The sequence below is a fragment of the Cimex lectularius genome, unplaced genomic scaffold (assembly GCF_000648675.2).
Source record: "Cimex lectularius strain Harlan isolate CLEC.00 unplaced genomic scaffold, Clec_2.1 scaffold81, whole genome shotgun sequence".
NCBI lineage: Eukaryota > Metazoa > Arthropoda > Insecta > Hemiptera > Cimicidae > Cimex > Cimex lectularius.
Genome location: NW_019392692.1, coordinates 1,626,774 through 1,645,456, shown reverse-complemented (window position 1 = coordinate 1,645,456; position 18,683 = coordinate 1,626,774). Strand labels below are relative to the sequence as shown.

At 30.9% G+C, this 18,683-nt stretch overlaps 2 protein-coding genes across 2 annotated transcripts; one reads left to right on the top strand and one right to left on the bottom strand.

The window, feature by feature from the left end:
- Window positions 1-2,108: 2,108 nt before the first annotated feature.
- On the bottom strand, window positions 2,109-8,646 carry LOC106660802 (60S ribosomal protein L22-like). The gene is made up of 5 exons (XM_014383747.2): window positions 8,371-8,646; window positions 7,515-8,075; window positions 4,663-4,784; window positions 3,637-3,742; window positions 2,109-2,218 (listed from the first exon to the last, which is right to left on the bottom strand). Exons 1-5 carry the CDS (start codon window positions 8,377-8,379, stop codon window positions 2,177-2,179), a joined length of 840 nt encoding a protein of 279 aa, XP_014239233.1. The 5' UTR covers window positions 8,380-8,646; the 3' UTR covers window positions 2,109-2,176.
- Window positions 8,647-9,786: 1,140 nt separating this feature from the next.
- LOC106660944 lies at window positions 9,787-18,672 on the top strand. The gene is made up of 6 exons (XM_014384020.2): window positions 9,787-10,039; window positions 14,342-14,376; window positions 14,774-14,900; window positions 15,729-15,798; window positions 17,376-17,486; window positions 18,508-18,672. The coding sequence occupies exons 1-6, from the start codon at window positions 10,007-10,009 to the stop codon at window positions 18,552-18,554; spliced, it is 423 nt and encodes a 140-aa protein (XP_014239506.1). The 5' UTR covers window positions 9,787-10,006; the 3' UTR covers window positions 18,555-18,672.
- Window positions 18,673-18,683: the final 11 nt, after the last annotated feature.

Below are 18,683 nucleotides of genomic sequence, written 5' to 3'. Positions count from 1 at the left end.
AAACAACAAAAGTGAATAAAAAGCACAAGCTTCTAGCAACCTTTTTGTACATAAACCAACCCAGATAAGAATGTTCACTACAACCGACCGACCAAAACATACCTCTAAAATGAAAGAATGTTCACTACAACCGACCGACCAAAGCACACCTCTAAAATGAAATTATCACAGATCTGCCCAAAGAAACTCAATATAATATAACAACTAAATGGCAATTAACCAGAATAAAAAAAGCACAAGTTAGTAAAGATATTTTATTATATAAACTAATGTAGAGAGGAAAACACACCTCGACAAACCAACATACCAAAGCACACCTTGTAAATGCAATGATCACAGATCTATACAAAGAAACTAAATAAAATAATAGTTTAACAACTAAACGTTAGTTAACTAGAATAAAAAAGCACAAACTTTTAAAAAACTATTTGTAAATAAATTAATACAGAAAAGAAAGTATACAATAGAGGAAACTAAACCAAGAGGAAAGGACCTTGGATACGATAGAAGATAAGCACAAAGAAACTATAATATACCTACAGTTAATCAATTGGAATAAAAAAGTACAAGCTTGTAACGATCATTTACTACATAAACTATGCAGAGAAGGTAGTAGCACAATGGCGGTAAACAAACCAACAGAGCAAAGTACGCATAGAAACAGCAATGAGCACTGATCTATACATAGAAACTAATATTTAATTGTAAGGGGGACAAGTAACGATTAATAAAAAATATTATTTCTTTATTCCTGCAATTGTAAGAGGGGCTGTACTGTGAATTTATGCAGCAATATTATAATCAGAAATCAGATTCCAACTAGTATTTCATGTCGTTCTAGTTGAACTGACATTTCTTCTATGATGATGGTGCAAATCCCAAATTTGTTTCATCGACATCAATATCCAAGAGAATACCCCTGTACCAGCCCAAGCTGCTGATACAGATTCAGATAAGTCTACACTTCAAAGAGAAACTCCCATTGTACAAATTCAAGCATCTCGCCCTAAAATTTTGGGGCACTCGTAGTCCAGTTTTTCATAAGAGGGCTTTTTTGATGTAATTTTCAAGATAACTGTATATGAATCTTTTTTTATTCGTTGTGTATCACAATATGATGGTACCTTGGGGAAAAACTGGATAATACAATAAGAAAACCTTCCAAGGATTTTACAATTTTAAACTTTAGACCCTTTGGTACTGGTATTAAAATGTTTCAGTGTGTAAAAATGGACCTTTACATTCAAAAGTAAGTTCTACTTAAACAGTCATTCAGACCTAGACATACTGGTGTATTCTTAAAACATAATTATCTCCTTTGGTCAAAATTTGATTTATCCCATTTTACTCAGAAGGTGCAGAAATTCTCTGGTTCACACGTTGAAGTGGAGTAAGTCCAAGACAATTTTAAAATGTTGCAATATTGTTATATTTTAGATTTATTGCCTTCACTTACTTTTTCTAAAAACTATTAAAACGTTCTCTCTGGATGAGTTAGTTGTTTCACAAGGTGGTACCAAGCTCTTAATTATCTCAAAAAATAAATTAATTTAAAAAAATAAATATCATTAACGAAACCACAGTGAACTGTTCAGAATCAAGTTTATTCATAATGTGTGGTGATTAGTGACCGTTAGTAGATGATTATTCAGAAATCGTGAGATGCGGTCTGTGTGATGTAGGTTTCAGAAAAATATTTTCTTTATCGTGCCACGATAAAGAAAATGTTTATCCATAATATGACGGTGGAAAAATTATTATTCAATCACGCTTGACTTTCAACTTCTCTAAGGGAAAAGCTGAACTTTTCCACTTTGTCTGAAGAAGCTTACAATTTAATATTTATTAACTATTATTAAAAACTTAATAAATATTAAATTGTATTAATTATACAATTTAATAGTGGCCTAAACCGATTTTTTAGACCTAATCATGTGAACCAAGTAGACTATGATACAAACATATCTCTCTTCTAACTCATAACTTAAAAGGGCTAAGACTTATCAAAATAAAATTATATTTATCTCACATGATTGTATAATTTCTAGACCTGAATGTGCTTAGAAAAAAACTAAACTAAAATGGAATGGGAAATAAAATAAAAACTGTTACAACTGTTTTGTAAACTTTTGGTTACAAAGAATTTACAAAATATCATATTTTAAAAGCAATGATTTCAATCATTATCCTCATCATCTTCATCTTCTTGGCTGTTGAACTGTAACAAAAATGAATAAACACAGATGAGCAACATTTTTACAAGCAAATATGTTTAAAAACCAAATCACTATATTCAATACGTCTAACTAAGGATGAGTTGGGTTTGTTGTTTTGTTCGTTTCTTTCTATGAAATACAAATTGTCTCATCTATTTCATTAAGATTTTCCAGTAAGGTGGGTTTACAAGGGACAACTGCATAAATCAATACAGTTCATTCAACCAGGATGAAAGTTGAAACAGTTCCTTTGAAGAAATATGCTAATGGTCAGATCCATTGAAGCAAATTAATTTATAATTCAATTCTGCTGCCTTGAGTTAGTAGTAAAGCTTTTAACTTGGGAATAGTTTTGGATCCCTGGAATACCTCTATTCCTTTTAAGTCTAGAGCTTCATTTTAAGTTGAATTTTAAGTTTTTTTTATCTACTTAACACTGGAACAGTAACGATGTTTTCTTATATTTCAACCTCAACAGTTTAACTTATGATTTTTCCTTCTCGAAGGTTGGATAATAGGTCATCTCATCATAGGTCATTGAGATGACCTATTATCCCACCTTCGAGAAGGAAAAATCATAAGTTAAACTGGAGCAATACCAAAATTAACAATTTTTTAAACTTTTAAAATACGAGTCCCTGTGTCAGAGATGCAATATTTTGCCTCTCAGTGTAATTTGTGACATGTTCATTATGATTACTTATATCCCTTTTTTAATGTTATATGTTAAACATCAACTTCAATATAAAATTTATTAAGTAATAATAATAAGTCAAACTACCGCCCAGAGCCTTGAATTTCGACTTACTAGGGAGTTGACTGTACAATTATTGGTAAATTTTCCTTTTCTTTTTTTTTAATTTCTAAATGTGGAGTTCTGTTAAATATTTTTTTTTTTTGCTCATTTAGAAGGTACGATTAATTTCATACATAAAAACCAATCCAATCATATGATCTACACAAAAATTATTTAATTAATTTACAATAAAAGTAATTACTTTAATTTTCCTTTTCTTTTTGTGCAACATTTGTGCCAAATTCATGCATTTTTTAAAATATATTTCTGCGTTTTAAATAATGTATTAATTGTAAAAAACAAAAATACAAAAGAAAAAAGAAATTGAGTCTGAACTTTTTGAATTGGAGTAATTTTTTTAAATTAAAAGTGGTAATTAAATTTTATTCAAAATGATTTACAACCAAAGATGATAATAAGGGGTAACAAATAAAAATGGCTATAATATACTGAAACGTAAGAGTTCATACACACCTAAACATGCTCAAAAGAGTACTAATTCATTTACGAGGAAAAATTATTTAAACTTGAAAACATTATTTAAGTGACATGGCAAATAAATAATGAAGGGAAAAAATCATTTAACTAAATTCAATGTATGTTGAAATAAGACATTCGACTTACCTGGAAGTACCTAAGTTCATAGGTGTCTTTAGAACTTGCAACAACTCTAAGCCAATCTCGGAGGTTATTTTTTTTCAGATACTTTTTCGTGAGATACTTCAAATATCTGAAAACAAAACAATGCATGTACAATGAGAAATTGTAAACAAACAGAAACAGCAATTTGGTAAGGGGTAATGCCAAAATGTGTTTGATCAATTCAGAAGGGTAGGCTTACCAAAATTACCACTAACAGCAAAATTGCATGAAATATTTATACTACTTATAGTTGACTCTCGATAACTAGAATCTCAGGAGGAAGTAAATTTAAAAAAATTGAGTTATCTAGGTTTTCAACTAATCGAGGTTTGAGGTAATCCACTCGCTATATCATACTTATGCCTACTTTTTTTTTAAATTGCGGATAAAGAGTTTGGTGGCATGCTGAATATTTTGGCAATGTCGCCATTTTTTCTTAATGCCTTCATCTCCTGCCTTAATAATTTTGCGTTTCTCCTCTATGCTTAACATCTTACAATGACATTTCACAGGCATTTATTTTTATATATAAATTAACAAACTCATAAACAAAAACAAACTTAAAACTTAATGAAAAAAAACCCCTGATAAGCGTGAAATGTTGACTCTGTTTGGTGTAGGCCTGTTAAAAGAGAGGAAGAGAAGAGATTGGAGAGCCCATCAGGTAAAGAAATGTAAAAATAAATAAATAAAGTCTAATCAACGTCTTCATTTTGATATGTTCAACTTTTAGAGGTAAGGTATAAATGTGAGCAAACACTAGGAAAATGAAAGGGATTTGAAAAAATATTAAGGTTCAAGTTATTGAGAGTGTACTGTACTAATAATAGCTCAAAATGTTTTTGGCCTACCAATTTACATCTTGTAAACAACTTTTATTAAGTGAAAAGTGGAATAAAATGTCATGACGTTTTACAACCACAGTTAATTTAAATATCCTAGGCATTCACACTGAAAATTAAACAAATAAAAGCAAAGTTCTAACAACAATAAATTAATTATATTTACCTTTTAGACATGTGAATATCTGATGTTACAATAATTTTCATCTTATTTCTCTCTAGCTGAAGGTTGTTTCCAAAATTGTTGGTTTTTCCATTCACTTTTATTCTTTCCTGAAGATACTTTTCCTAAAATTAAATAAATAAAATATAAAATAGACAGGAGAAAAACGTTTTACTGTCATTTTAAATTGAACATAATGAGTAATGGCTATTAGCTATTCATTATTGGAACTAGAATAGAACTATTTCAAGAAGCGAGTGTCATATCGTGCTCTTGTTTCCCCCAGAGGGATACTGAAAGCATGCAAGTGTGATATCGTGATTTAGTCTTTTTGCTTTATGAATGAAGTTCAAAGAAGCAGTGTGCTTAAAAGAGTAAAAAATGCGTTTTTTCTCTAAATTTCCACCCTCTCTGAGCTAAAAATAATAACTTTTAATAACAGCACACTACTTCTATGAACTTAAAGCTAAAAGTGAAGAGAGAAGAGCACGAGTGTCATATCGTGCTCTTGTTTCCCCCAGAGGGATACTGAAAGCATGCAAGTGTGATATCGTGATTTAGTCTTTTTGCTTTATGAATGAAGTTCAAAGAAGCAGTGTGCTTAAAAGAGTAAAAAATGCGTTTTTTCTCTAAATTTCCACCCTCTCTGAGCTAAAAATAATAACTTTTAATAACAGCACACTACTTCTATGAACTTAAAGCTAAAAGTGAAGAGAGAAGAGCACGAGTGTCATATCGTGCTCTTGTTTCCCCCAGAGGGATACTGAAAGCATGCAAGTGTGATATCGTGATTTAGTCTTTTTGCTTTATGAATGAAGTTCAAAGAAGCAGTGTGCTTAAAAGAGTAAAAAATGCGTTTTTTCTCTAAATTTCCACCCTCTCTGAGCTAAAAATAATAACTTTTAATAACAGCACACTACTTCTATGAACTTAAAGCTAAAAGTGAAGAGAGAAGAGCACGAGTGTCATATCGTGCTCTTGTTTCCCCCAGAGGGATACTGAAAGCATGCAAGTGTGATATCGTGATTTAGTCTTTTTGCTTTATGAATGAAGTTCAAAGAAGCAGTGTGCTTAAAAGAGTAAAAAATGCGTTTTTTCTCTAAATTTCCACCCTCTCTGAGCTAAAAATAATAACTTTTAATAACAGCACACTACTTCTATGAACTTAAAGCTAAAAGTGAAGAGAGAAGAGCACGAGTGTCATATCGTGCTCTTGTTTCCCCCAGAGGGATACTGAAAGCATGCAAGTGTGATATCGTGATTTAGTCTTTTTGCTTTATGAATGAAGTTCAAAGAAGCAGTGTGCTTAAAAGAGTAAAAAATGCGTTTTTTCTCTAAATTTCCACCCTCTCTGAGCTAAAAATAATAACTTTTAATAACAGCACACTACTTCTATGAACTTAAAGCTAAAAGTGAAGAGAGAAGAGCACGATATCAGTTTCTCACTTGGGAAGCACAGAGCATTTACCATCCTGAATGGTCTAAGAAAAGACACGATAATCACCTAATCCAGTTACAGACTATTGAAAACCCTTAGGTAACCATAAGCACACTACTAAAGATGGCGAGAAGCCACAACACGTCTTACAGATATGACAGGGAAACCAAAATGATCAGAAATATCCAAACTCAAGTTGATATTTTTATTGACCTTGTAAGCATTCTTCCAAATTGTTTTCAATTTACCAAGTGTATCTTTTACTATTAATTTGTGGTCATTTTAAGTCTTTACGTCTCTAATTCAGTGCTGCTGAGATTAAGTAATTTTTTTTTAACAAGGTATTTCAACCTGAACCCTCAGGGTGCCGATTTTTTTTTTTTGAGGGGGAGAAAAAAAAACATTTGTAAGTATGTCTGGTTGGAATGCATGGCCAATGGATTCGAACCCGGGACCTTTATCTTACATGTTGTAATTCATTATTATTGTTTGATAGAGTATTTGGAAATTGTTCCCAAATATGTATACATGGAAGTAAATCAGTCTGAATTGTACCAAACAAAGAATTCATTTGACGGTGGAAAGTAAGCTGCAAGCCGTACCAAAATCTTCTACAAAAGTAAAATAATGGAAATGAGTAAAATCATCTCATGACTAAACAACTTGTCTGGGAGTGCCTGAACTGCCTAATGACTCTTGGAAAGCAAAACAAGATACCTTACAGTGGGTTCCCGAACATGAAGTCATAGAAGGAAATGAACAGGATGACCAACTAGCCAAAAAAAAGGGAAATCCTCTCACTCATGAACCAGAACCACAACTAAGTACTCCAGAGTGTGTGTGCTTAAGCTGGAACTGGAAAAAAAGATCGAGAAAGAAAAACGCACACTGGACAAATACTCCTGGTATGAGACTAGCTAAGAGATTTATAAACATCTCAAAACAGAAGGTGAAAGAATTCCTCTCCTATTAGGCAGGATTTGAGAAAAATAATAGGCTTCTACATCGGACACTGCCCTCTTAACTATCACCTTAAGAAGATGAGCAAGGCTGAGACGGAAACATGCTGGCTCTATCAAGAGGAACCAGAGACATCAGCGGTTTCCTTTGCAAATGTAATGCGTTAGCCGTTTTCAGTACAGCCAAATCTGTGGGACGTCATACCCAAGGAGATCCACGAAGAAGCACCATGGAAAGTGCTGTTTCATAAGCAATAGCGCCCTTTCCACGGTATGACTATAAGCTATAGCGGTTCCACAATAGACCTGTTTAGGTCACAGTGGAGGAAAGAACTCTAACCATAAGTTATTTCTTAAATTCAGTAGAAACAGAAGAAAAAAAAGTTGTTTCTTTGCAGTTTTGGTTTTGTTTCTCACAAGAACGAAAATAGTTTAATCTTGTTTTGAAATATACTTACAAAGTTAGCAACATCAATGATTTTATCTTCATACGGATGTGTACAATCGATAACAAACTTTAAAGAGACCTTCTTTTTCTTTTGTCCTTTCCCTTTAAGAGTTTGTTTCTTCACACCTTGGTGTGGTTTTTTCGAAGCACCTAGTGCCTTTTTAGGCTGAACGGCTTTTTTCAAAGCGCCACTCTGTGCTGGGGCTGCCGCTGGTTTCTTAGCAGCCGGAGCTGTCGTGGGTTTTTGTGCAGCCGGAGCCGGCTTTGTCTGAGCAGCGGGTTTACTGGCTGCCGCAGGCGCCTTCGGTGCAGGTGCAGCTTTAGACTGCGCCGTCACCTGCTTCGCAGCAGGAGCGGCGGCTTTGGTCGCTGCCTGAGGCTGCTTCGTCGTCTGCTTCTGCTGTGCAGGCTTCGCCGTCGCCTGTTTCGCAGGGGCAGGTTTGGCAGCCGGGGCAGGGGCCGATTTCGCTGCCGTCGCACCTCCCGTTGGTTTGGCAGCCGTCTTTCCTACTTTCGCAGAAGTGACTGTTGTCGTCGGTGTCTTTTTTGCAGCGGCACCAGGTTTCTTTGCCTGCAACAAAACACGTGCTTTAACACTCATAACCTCAACCGAATGTCGTTTATCTTTACAAACATAAATCATAATTAATTAAAAACTTAGAAAATTAGAATATTAGTTCTAAATAAAGCGAAAAGTAAAGAAAACCTCAAGACAATGAAACGAGCAGGGTTTTTAGAAGGGTTCGGAAATTATGTTTTCTCAACAGAATTTCTTCTATTTCTAACTTTTAAGGTTTAAATTTAGCAATCGGGGAATGAAAGCGATAAATATATGGAAAATATTCCGCTTAAAACAAGATACTCACAGGTGCCATGGTAAAAAAAAACAAAAGTCCGCACGAACTGATAGAAACGCGTGGATCACAAAATGGGCGATCTAAAAAGGTTAGAAGGAAGGTGAACACACGTTGACCTACTTCGTCGATGACTTAATCATCATTTATACTTTATTTTTATTTCAAGTAGCTTTTAAAATATAAATGCTCTGCATTTTTCCATTAATCACTAAACTACCTGAGAGGAAATCAACTTATTCTGTTTAAAAACAAAAGTACAGCTAAAACTTTTCACCAAATTTACCGCTTCAATACAAAGAACAAATAAGTATGGAACGGAACTTCGGAAACATAATTTTTTTTATTTAATATGCAATAAGTATTGATTGAATAAATTGTTTAATAAATTAAAATATCAACAAAGGTCAATTTTATAAGTAGAAATATATATATATATTTATTTATTTTTAAAGAGCTAATAGTTTTGTACAATTTTGCGATATATCATCTTTGGTCAAACATCTATCATATTGCATCATCTATCATCATTTTTGATGTGTCATAACTTAGGTTGATAATATATAAATGTATTAACGCATTTACATTTCAAAGATTTTTTAACTGCTAGAAAAATAAAATTTAAAACATTGTTAATTTAATTGTTAATTTAACCAAGACCTTACGTAAAAAGAATAATTAATTGCAAGAAGTAATTTGGTCATTTAGACCACTAACATAAATGGATTATTTATTAATTAATTAATTTGAAAATACAGGCTAATAGCCTAATTTAATTAAATACATATAGATGAACTATAAAATTCAATAACATCAAATAATTAAAATATCAGAAGCATATAAAATATATTTTTATGTTTATTATCTGGCTAATTTAACACAAAGTATTGTGAACCCGAAGGAGAGGAAAAAGGGAATTAACTGGAACAAACTATTTAACCTGGACAATCAAGAATAAAAAATAGATGTTATAAAATATATAAACATAATATTACATAAAATATATAAACGGATAAATTAATTTACAATATTATAAAACTTTGTAAACATTTAATTTTTTTTTTAAATGCAATACGCATTAAATAAATCTATATTTAGTATATTTCCTTTTTGCTGAATTTTTTAATGAAGAAGAGAAAGAGAAAAGGACCAAGATTGGAGCCTTGTGGCACACCAGATCAAAAAGAACATCTAAAAAGCTTGATTTTACCTATTTATGTTAAACATATTTATGTGCGTTTTTGCTTTTATTTCTTCAATTCGCGCGGGTGGTTTATTACTGTTAAAAGCATTCAAATTTTCTTCGAAATGCAACGCACCCTAAGTAAAATTAATCGTCTACGTTTATTTATCATAATGTAAAATTTGTTTGCCCATTAAATAAAGAAAAGAAAATGCGTATTCGACATGTTCTGTTAAAATAAACAATTTGAAGGCTGTAAACGACCAGCCCCAGGATCGAAGTCGACACTGTTATCCGTTTATCGTTCGGTTTTTAGAAGGAAAGTCTGATAATTGCGCTTATACTTTAAACTGTTTTATTAAAACATTCGTGAGTCAGATGATTGATTCATAATTCAAAATAAAAAAGTCAATTATATTACGTCTTATTTTATTAGTCTAGTCGTAACTTAGTCAATTACGTAACATGGACTTGAGAAACGAAATACTCAACTTAAAAGTAAGCCTGAATTTATATTTAATAAACCATGTTTTTGTTCAAATTATTGTGACTTGTTGAAAATATAACCTTATTGTCTGACTATATGGTCAAAATATAGAAATAATTTTGTCCAACTGACTTAAAGTAAATCATAAATTTATTATTAAAATATATAAATGATTAGTTTCTGGTTAAATTAAGATAAATTAAATATTTTTTAATCAATTTTTCCGGGTTTAGGTCATACTACGTTCTTTAATTTATTACGAATTGGTGATTATTTTCAAATTTCTATTAGAAGCTTGTCGATACATTAATCTATCTTTTTTTCTCTAAACGAGGTAAAAAAATATTTGGTATAGTTAAAATTAGTACATTGTAATTAGCAATAAAAGTAATACAATCAGTTTGAAAGAGCGGATTGAACAGTCCGATAGGACGGTTGAACAGTGATTAATAATTATTTTTGTACAAGTGTAAAATAATTATGTTGAATAAAAACTTCTAAACTCTCTTGATGTCATTTTATTTACTTTTAAAATACTGGAGTTTATTGTCCATCATAATCAATACATGTTGAAGGGAATTTTTCACTTTTAGTTATTGGTACATACAAGGGGCAAAATTACAGTAAAGATGGCCATTTTAAACATTTTAAATTAATTTTACTTTTAATCTAAGGTCTTGGTTGAGATGAAAAAGCAAGTGTCACAAGTGGGATTCGACCCCACAACCTTCTGCTCAATATGCTCCTACTCCAACCGTTTGAGCTATGGGCACTTCGATTCCCTCGGACCAACTCCTTATCTCAACCCACAACCTTTAGAATTTTTCCCTCTTTTTGCCATATTTTCAACTCAACCAATACTTTTGATTAAAAGTATAATTGATTAAAACAATTAATACAGTCAGTTATGACTACTAAATACATATATGGATTAATTTTAAACAGTATTGCTCGTCTTTTGGTTACCCTTTTTTGTAAATTAATTTTTTGAAAATTTTAAACCCAAATTGCTCGGCATTACGTGATAGAAAGGCTGCTGAGAAGTGAAGCCTATTTAAAGCACGTAAAAACAGGTTTTGCAACAATTCAAATTTTGAGCATTAAATGCTCATCATCACACGTTTTTAAGTGTTAGATGTATCAACCACTTTTTTACTGATGGATAATCTGGATCAGGTATGGTCTTGAAGAAAAAACTAATTGTTCATGCCAACTTTCGACCATTCAAGGTCATCATCAGGGCAAAACAATCTTAAATGGATCTATAAATTAATATAATTAAGTTTTTAATAGACGATTTCAAATTTTTAGATGGCTACTGCCCTTGGCAATGTTGGGACATATCGTTCTTCAAATAAATTTGAAATCTATGAAAATCTTAATTATGTCAATTTACAGACATATTTAAAATTGTTTTGCCCTGATAATGGCCATAAAATAGGTTGAAAGCTTGGCAGTAACATTGAATATCCTTTTTAAGCAAGACCATAGCTGATCCTGATTATTCATAACCAGACTATGCAAATAATCTACAAATTTGTTTACAATAGTCAGTAAATTTGTGTGTATTGTACATGTAGATATTTCGCTTAGTCTGATGATGAGCGTTTAATGCTTAAATTCAGATCACTACAAAACCATTTTTTTTTAACATGAGTTCATGTAATTTATTTTGAAACAAAGTTTTATTCCTGCAAAAAATTTTCATGCAGTGTAGATAAAAAATATACTTATAAGATACTTAATTTACCTTGGTAGGTAGCATTTTGTACTTGAATAACCACGTTTTTTTTATAAAAGCAATTTATTTGTAACATTTTTAAGGCACACTCGTCTCATCCTCTGTGAATTTTCATGTGGAGTTTTCAATTAGCACTCTGAATGAAAATTTGTTGAGGATGAGTTTTGAAAATGTTACGAATAAATTGCTTTTATACAAAATCGTTCAACTTGATCATTTATATCTACCACATAATCATTAATAAAACCAACCAAGGAAAAACCTGATAGAATAGTAAAGAAAATAATAATACTCTTTGTTTTGGTCATGATCCCCCAATCAGGCCAACTTTTCCCTCAAAAGAATAAAAAGAAAGTTGATGTCAATGTAGCTTGGCTGAGTAGACAGAGACGCTCTTAGTACTTCTCAGTAGGGCTAATCTTGGAAGAACTGAGTTAGAGAAGAGTTCTCACAAGATTCAAAATAGGCTGTATATGTTTGACATAGCCAGGACAGGACAGAAAAGACAGGCCTTAACCCAGACTGCCATGTAGATAATGTTTACTTGGCATCATCTCTTCATTCCATATAGAAACTGAGTAGAAATGGCATGTATTTGAAGATTGATTTTAGTGTGTTTGGGATCTGGTTTCTGGTTAGGTAGAGAAGAAGTAGACTCTGATCACTTGCCAAGCTTTCGGCCTTTATAAGACCAACATCAGGGCAGCATCCTATTTCTCATATTAACATTGCAGAATTACGAAAAAAAACTCGACACATCGACCACGAGGTCTCGAAGTACATGAGGTTGGTTAAGTTGAACTAAGACAAGTTTTTTTTTCTATAATTAACATAAAACTAGTTTATACTAAAAATTTCAATAGTAAATAAGTCATTTTTTTAATAAGGATTACCAAGGATAGTGGTCTCCCCAAAATACGTCGATAAAAAACGTTAGGCGGAGCTAAGCTCTTTAATAAGCTTTAAAAATCTCTAAGCTCTTTATCGACTGGAAAATATATAGATATGCAAAATATCTTTCTGGTACTTAAAAATAATGTAAATGATTTTTTAATTTTTTTATGTATCCCAAAGTGATAAAAACCATATATGCAAGAGTTGTAAATGAAGTAAGCACCATGCAGAACGTTTGTTCTATTTGGGTGTGAAGTTGAAGAAAGGTCGTTTATTTCTGATTATATTACAGCAATTTTTCCTTTTTTTTTTTTTTTCTGATTGATTTTTTACGTATTTGCACAAAATCGGTAATTAATTGAAATAATACACTGAAAAGAAAAGTATGTGTTTTTCATAGAATAATCACTCCAATAATAATAATAATCCAGTTTAAAAAAAAAAAAAAAAAAAAAAAAAAAAAATGGTAGCGATTAGCCAGTGATATTTTATTTCTTCTTTTTATTCTTTCTGAAGCAGCTCTTTTCAGGGAGGAATTTCAAATGGTATTGTGTAGTAGGAGAATTGGTGGGAGAGTGTAAAAAGTATAAATGGGAGAAGGATGCATATTACATCTTATGCAAATTAGTGTGTTGAAAGACACCTATTTATATGTTTAGTGTATTATATAACAGGCATTTCAATTCAATGTTTAAACTAGACCAATAATGGACAAATTCCATTTACAAAATATTAACACTGATAACTGATTTATACACCAGACTTCTCATGTCAGCATTATCCGGTTTTGTGTAATTTACAATAATTTACTGGCAGGCTGCAAAAATAACCTGCCTCGGGTTTGGCAGGCCGAGGCCAACTTCAGCCTTATCCGTTCTGTCACTGAAGGCACCAGGGGCTGTAAACAGCTAGGTGTTTTCATCCTCTAATGTTAACTCACTCAATCAGTGTAGTGGAGTACTCGATATTCCTCCATCACTCTTTACACATACTATTTATACCTAGCTATTCTAATTGAGGGTAATACGGGTTACTCAATATCCGCCATTGGCCACACTAAACATTTACACTAATAAATATATTCATTTTGTATGTACAAAGAACAGAACACAAAACAAGATAACTTTTACTTACTGTATACAATAAAAAAAAAAGCCCTGTTTCTTCTAAAAATCATAACTGGGGACCCAAATACTTGCTACCGTTTAAAATTAGTAAAGGTTGACTGAACTGCAAAAACTTTGTTTAAAAACTAAATACCAAGTTAATTATGTTTTAAAAATATTGAATTTTTGACTCAGTTATGTAACTTTTGATACCATCGATGTCATAGCATGTTCGGCATTAAATAATTTTGAATATTAGAGAAAATATTGGCTTGTTCTTATGTAACAAACATTCATACGAGTTTTGTGCCTTGGTGGAGTGTCTTACATTCTTTTTGAAAATTATAACAATAAATACTTTTAGTATTCTAAAGGCGGGTTTGGTTCGTACCCGTGACCGGCTATTTTTTCTCAAATTTATTTTAAATTAATACCTACTTTAGTCAATTTAACTCTTAAACTGTCAAATTTTTGTTAAATGGCCAATATAGAAATTTGTAATTCAAATATTTATTTGAAAAGTTAAATTAAAAGGAAACATTTTTTAATGTTGTTTTTATTATTTTTTTCAGACACTATTCTATACACACCTAGTACTCATTTCTTGGTAAGTTTTTCCTTCCAAGTTGTTATTAATTGTAATTGTTAAGTGAATGGTTGATAAAATCTTATATGTAATTACATTTTTATTTTATGTAATTGCATGTACATTTATTGTATAATATATTAAAAACTGCAGGAAGACCTTTCCCAAAACAATGAAAGATTTTCTTTCTATTATAATTGATTATGTTATTTATTACAAATATAAATACTTCTTTATTGATGTTGTAATGTCTATAACTACAGTAATTATTGTATTTATCATTTATTTGAATCAAACTTTTAATATTTTGTGGCATGTAACATATTTTTCTTACAAATTTCTTAATATAATTGCACTGAAAAAAGTTTTTTCTCATCAATTTAACCATTTGATGTTGATATGTATGATTTTATTTCAGTACATTGCTAGGCTCATCATGTGTGGCCGCTGGTAGTATGGGTTCATACATGTTATATAATTTGGTTTATATATATATGTTCGGAAGTGGAATACTGTTACATGACAAACATGAGCCTTTAGAAATGGTAAATTTTTTAATTTATTATATTTGATATATATTGATTATTTATAAATTTAGTTTAAAATCATTATCATCAAATTTTAGTTGCTGACTTTTTAAAAATATTGTATTGTATTGTGATGTAATGCTATTACATAATATATGATTTTTTAAACTAGATTAATTGTAAAATATATTTTTATTTATTAACAGATTCTGTTTCAAGACATCGTGGTTAATAGCTTTTTTAATTAATTCATTGTTGACTATAATCAACTTTTTTAGGCATGAATTGGATATTCTGAATTCAATTTTATATTATTTAAAAAAATATATGTATTTATGGACATCATTTTTTGGATAATTCATTACTAAATAGAGAAAGGCAACAAATTATAAATTTAAAGTTCTCTTAAATAATTATTTTTTGTATGTAAGGCCTTGGTTGAAATGAAAAAGTTAGTGTCACGAGCGGGATTCGAACCCATAACCTTCGGCTCAATACGCCCCTACTCTAACCTCTTGAGCTATGAGCTATCGTGACTTTGATCCACTCGGACACCAACTCCCCATCTCAACCTGACCTTTAGAATTTTTCCTCCTTTTTTGCCATTTTTCAACTTTTTCATTTCAACCAAGACCTTACATACAAAGAATAATTAATTGAAAGAAGTAATTTGGTCAATCAGACGACTAAACATAATGGGTTCTTTAAATGTTCTATTTAAAATCCATGTTTGGGTATGTTGGATATGTTTTTCTATTGTGTTAAAAGGCAATCAAAAATAAATTTATTTTTAAGCCCTTGGTTTTACATGTATACTCTTTTATGTAATTTTTGTTTTTGTTTCAGGCATTGGTTATAAATGTAATTTCAGGAATTCTTGATTTAGTATTGCTAGTTTCTTACCCTCCACCTAAAGGTAAATATATTTAATCATAAGAATGTCATGTATATTATTTATGGTGCAATAAGTTTTTTTTTATGAAGTTTCAGTTCACTTTATATGTTTAATAATACTTTGTATTATTTTTTTCAATTGGTTTGATAATATGAGTAAATGGCTGGGACCACATATTGAAAATATTGTCTCCGTTTCAATTGATTGTTGATTTCTTCCAAAACTTTATAATTTATTAAAGACTGAGTTTATATAGAACAGGGTAGTATTGATGAGGTAGAAAAAAAACAACGAGGATAGGCAGATCAAAATTATAAGAATCCTTCTTCTTACTGAGATCTGATGTAGTGAAATTTGACAGTGCAGAGTCCACACAGTTAACACCTGTTCTGGTGTTCCTTAGGGTACAATCTTTGGACCAATTTTCTTTCCCATATTCTTTAACAACGAACATAATATATTGAGTACAAGTACTGTCTGTTAGCTGACGACCTTAAAATGTACAAACAAATATGTACATTTAAGTGATTGTATTGCTTTACAAAAATATGTAGATACCCTTCTCAGCATGGTGCCAATTGGCCAATAATTAATACAAAGTCTCAAAATTTTCAAAGAGATTTCCAATTGTTCTAGCTTTTAAATACTGCATAAATGGTAACCTACCTATTAGACCTCTCCACCTGGTCGGATCTGGGTGTGACTAACTCCAACACAATCAAAGTTGCATAAAGAAATCTAGGCTTCATTACGAGTACTTTCTAAGGTTATAGTTCTAGGTCTATCAGGCCTCGACTGATTAGAATACAGTTGAATCTTAGCCAGTCTAGTTTTTGTTGGAAAATTTTTCATACCATGAATGCTTCCGATATCCTTTCTTCCATTTTTTATTACTTTGCGTAATTGAAATTTCAGAGGTCAAATCTTATTTCTTATTGTCTATCGTAGAAATATGTAGTCAGTCAGCTGCAACCCACTGAATAGCTAAACTTTTCAATCAGTTCAGTAACAGGACAGACCTGCCACCTTTAAAGATCAATTAGAAAGGCAATTCTGGTACTGGGGAAAACTGTGAGACAAATTGCTATTTTGTTTGATTAATGATTAAATTTTCATAAGCAATGTTCAGTTGTGCTTTTACCTGCTATATTATTTATGTGCTATATTCACTGCCCCGATGTGGGGCTGCCTTTTGGGACTGGAAATTTGAATAAATAAATAGATAAAGAAACGACCAAAGTACAGGCCATAAAAAATATAAATAAAAATCTCATCAAACTATATTTAGTTTACTTGATCCACTTTTCAATGAAAAATAATTAAAAACATTTGATGAAATAGTCAAAGCATTTCATGGATTATAACTCAACAACACTACCTCCACTTATTTCAAATTTTCTAAGAAAAAGAAATTTCAGTTTTGTAAATTACTAAATGTCATCCCTGTTTTTAAAATTATATCACTTTTGGTGACTTTTCATTGACTTGATCTTTAAACATCAATACACTACCATTAATTTTAACATACTATTTTAATTAAATTATTTAATTTAAATTTTATAGTTTGAATGTTATTAGCATGATTGTTTTTATTTTAGTTGTGGCAAAAATTAGTGGTATACTCAACATGGTAATAAGAGTTGTTTCTCATATTGTACTTAACAAAGAAGCTAAAGCACGGCAAGACACCTATTCCGATGGACTCATTGGTTAGTATTTCATGATAACTGATAAAACCTGTTACTTTTTATTAAATAAAAATCTGGTAAGAATTATCCTTTTAATTACAGAATGGAACAAATATAATTTAAAATTTAACAGAATCTGTTCATTTAGCGCTGTAGTGAGAACTACAATTTCTTTTTTTTATGTGTTTTTAGTTGGAATTTTTATTGCGATTGCGCCAAAATAGTTAGTATTAGTTTTTTTATGTTTTTAAGTATAGGGAGACACTCAACTTTTTACTTTTCTTTATCTTGGTTACTGTTAAAAATATGTCTTCTTTAATTTTTTTTAGAATGCTTGTATCACTGAAATTAATAGTCATGTAATTTTTAACAGTTAACATCGTTAACCTTCAAATACAGCTCTAAGAAGAGAATTAAAAAAAAAAAATTGGTTTACAGTTTGCTTAAAATTTTTAAATTGTTTTTCAACTGTAACAAATTTTTTAACTCTTCTGAAGGATATATCTTCATTTTTTCAAGACTGTTGCAATGATTTCCATAATGGAAGACCTGAATAAAACATTGAAGAAGACTGGAAAGTTAAAAAAATTCAATAAACTGATATTTTTAAAAATGGTTTTCTGGCATAAGACTTTGGCCTTATCCATACCATTGTTGAAATTGGGCTTCCTATTGACAATAGCGTCATACAGCCCCCCCCCATGCACTTAAACACACTCTCTTTGAAATTTTTTATTTACTAGCGTTCACTCATATAGGATTATGAAGTTCTCGATTTTCCTCCATCTATAAACACTAACTATTATAATTGAGGTCGATGGGGGTACTTGATATTACACCATTATTATCTCCTGTACTACACACACATTCATGCTTATAAATACATTCTCTGAAACAGTTAACACAGAATATATGTATAACCAAACTTGTTTTATATATGCAATAATAACATTACCTGCAGTAAAAAATGTATATATTAAGAAATACTCCTGTTTTCTCTAAAAATTTGACTTTTCTTTATGTTTCATAATTTCTTTTTTAGGAGGAGGGCTTTATCAAAATATAGATGAGAGTATACCGAATGCCTAAGCACTGCATTACACGAGTAATTTTTGTTGTGTTGCGTTTTTTCCACCAACTCTCTTACGAATTAATTATAATTAAATTGTTTGTATATTAGAAAATAAAAATATTTTTGTAAACTATATTTTGTTACTG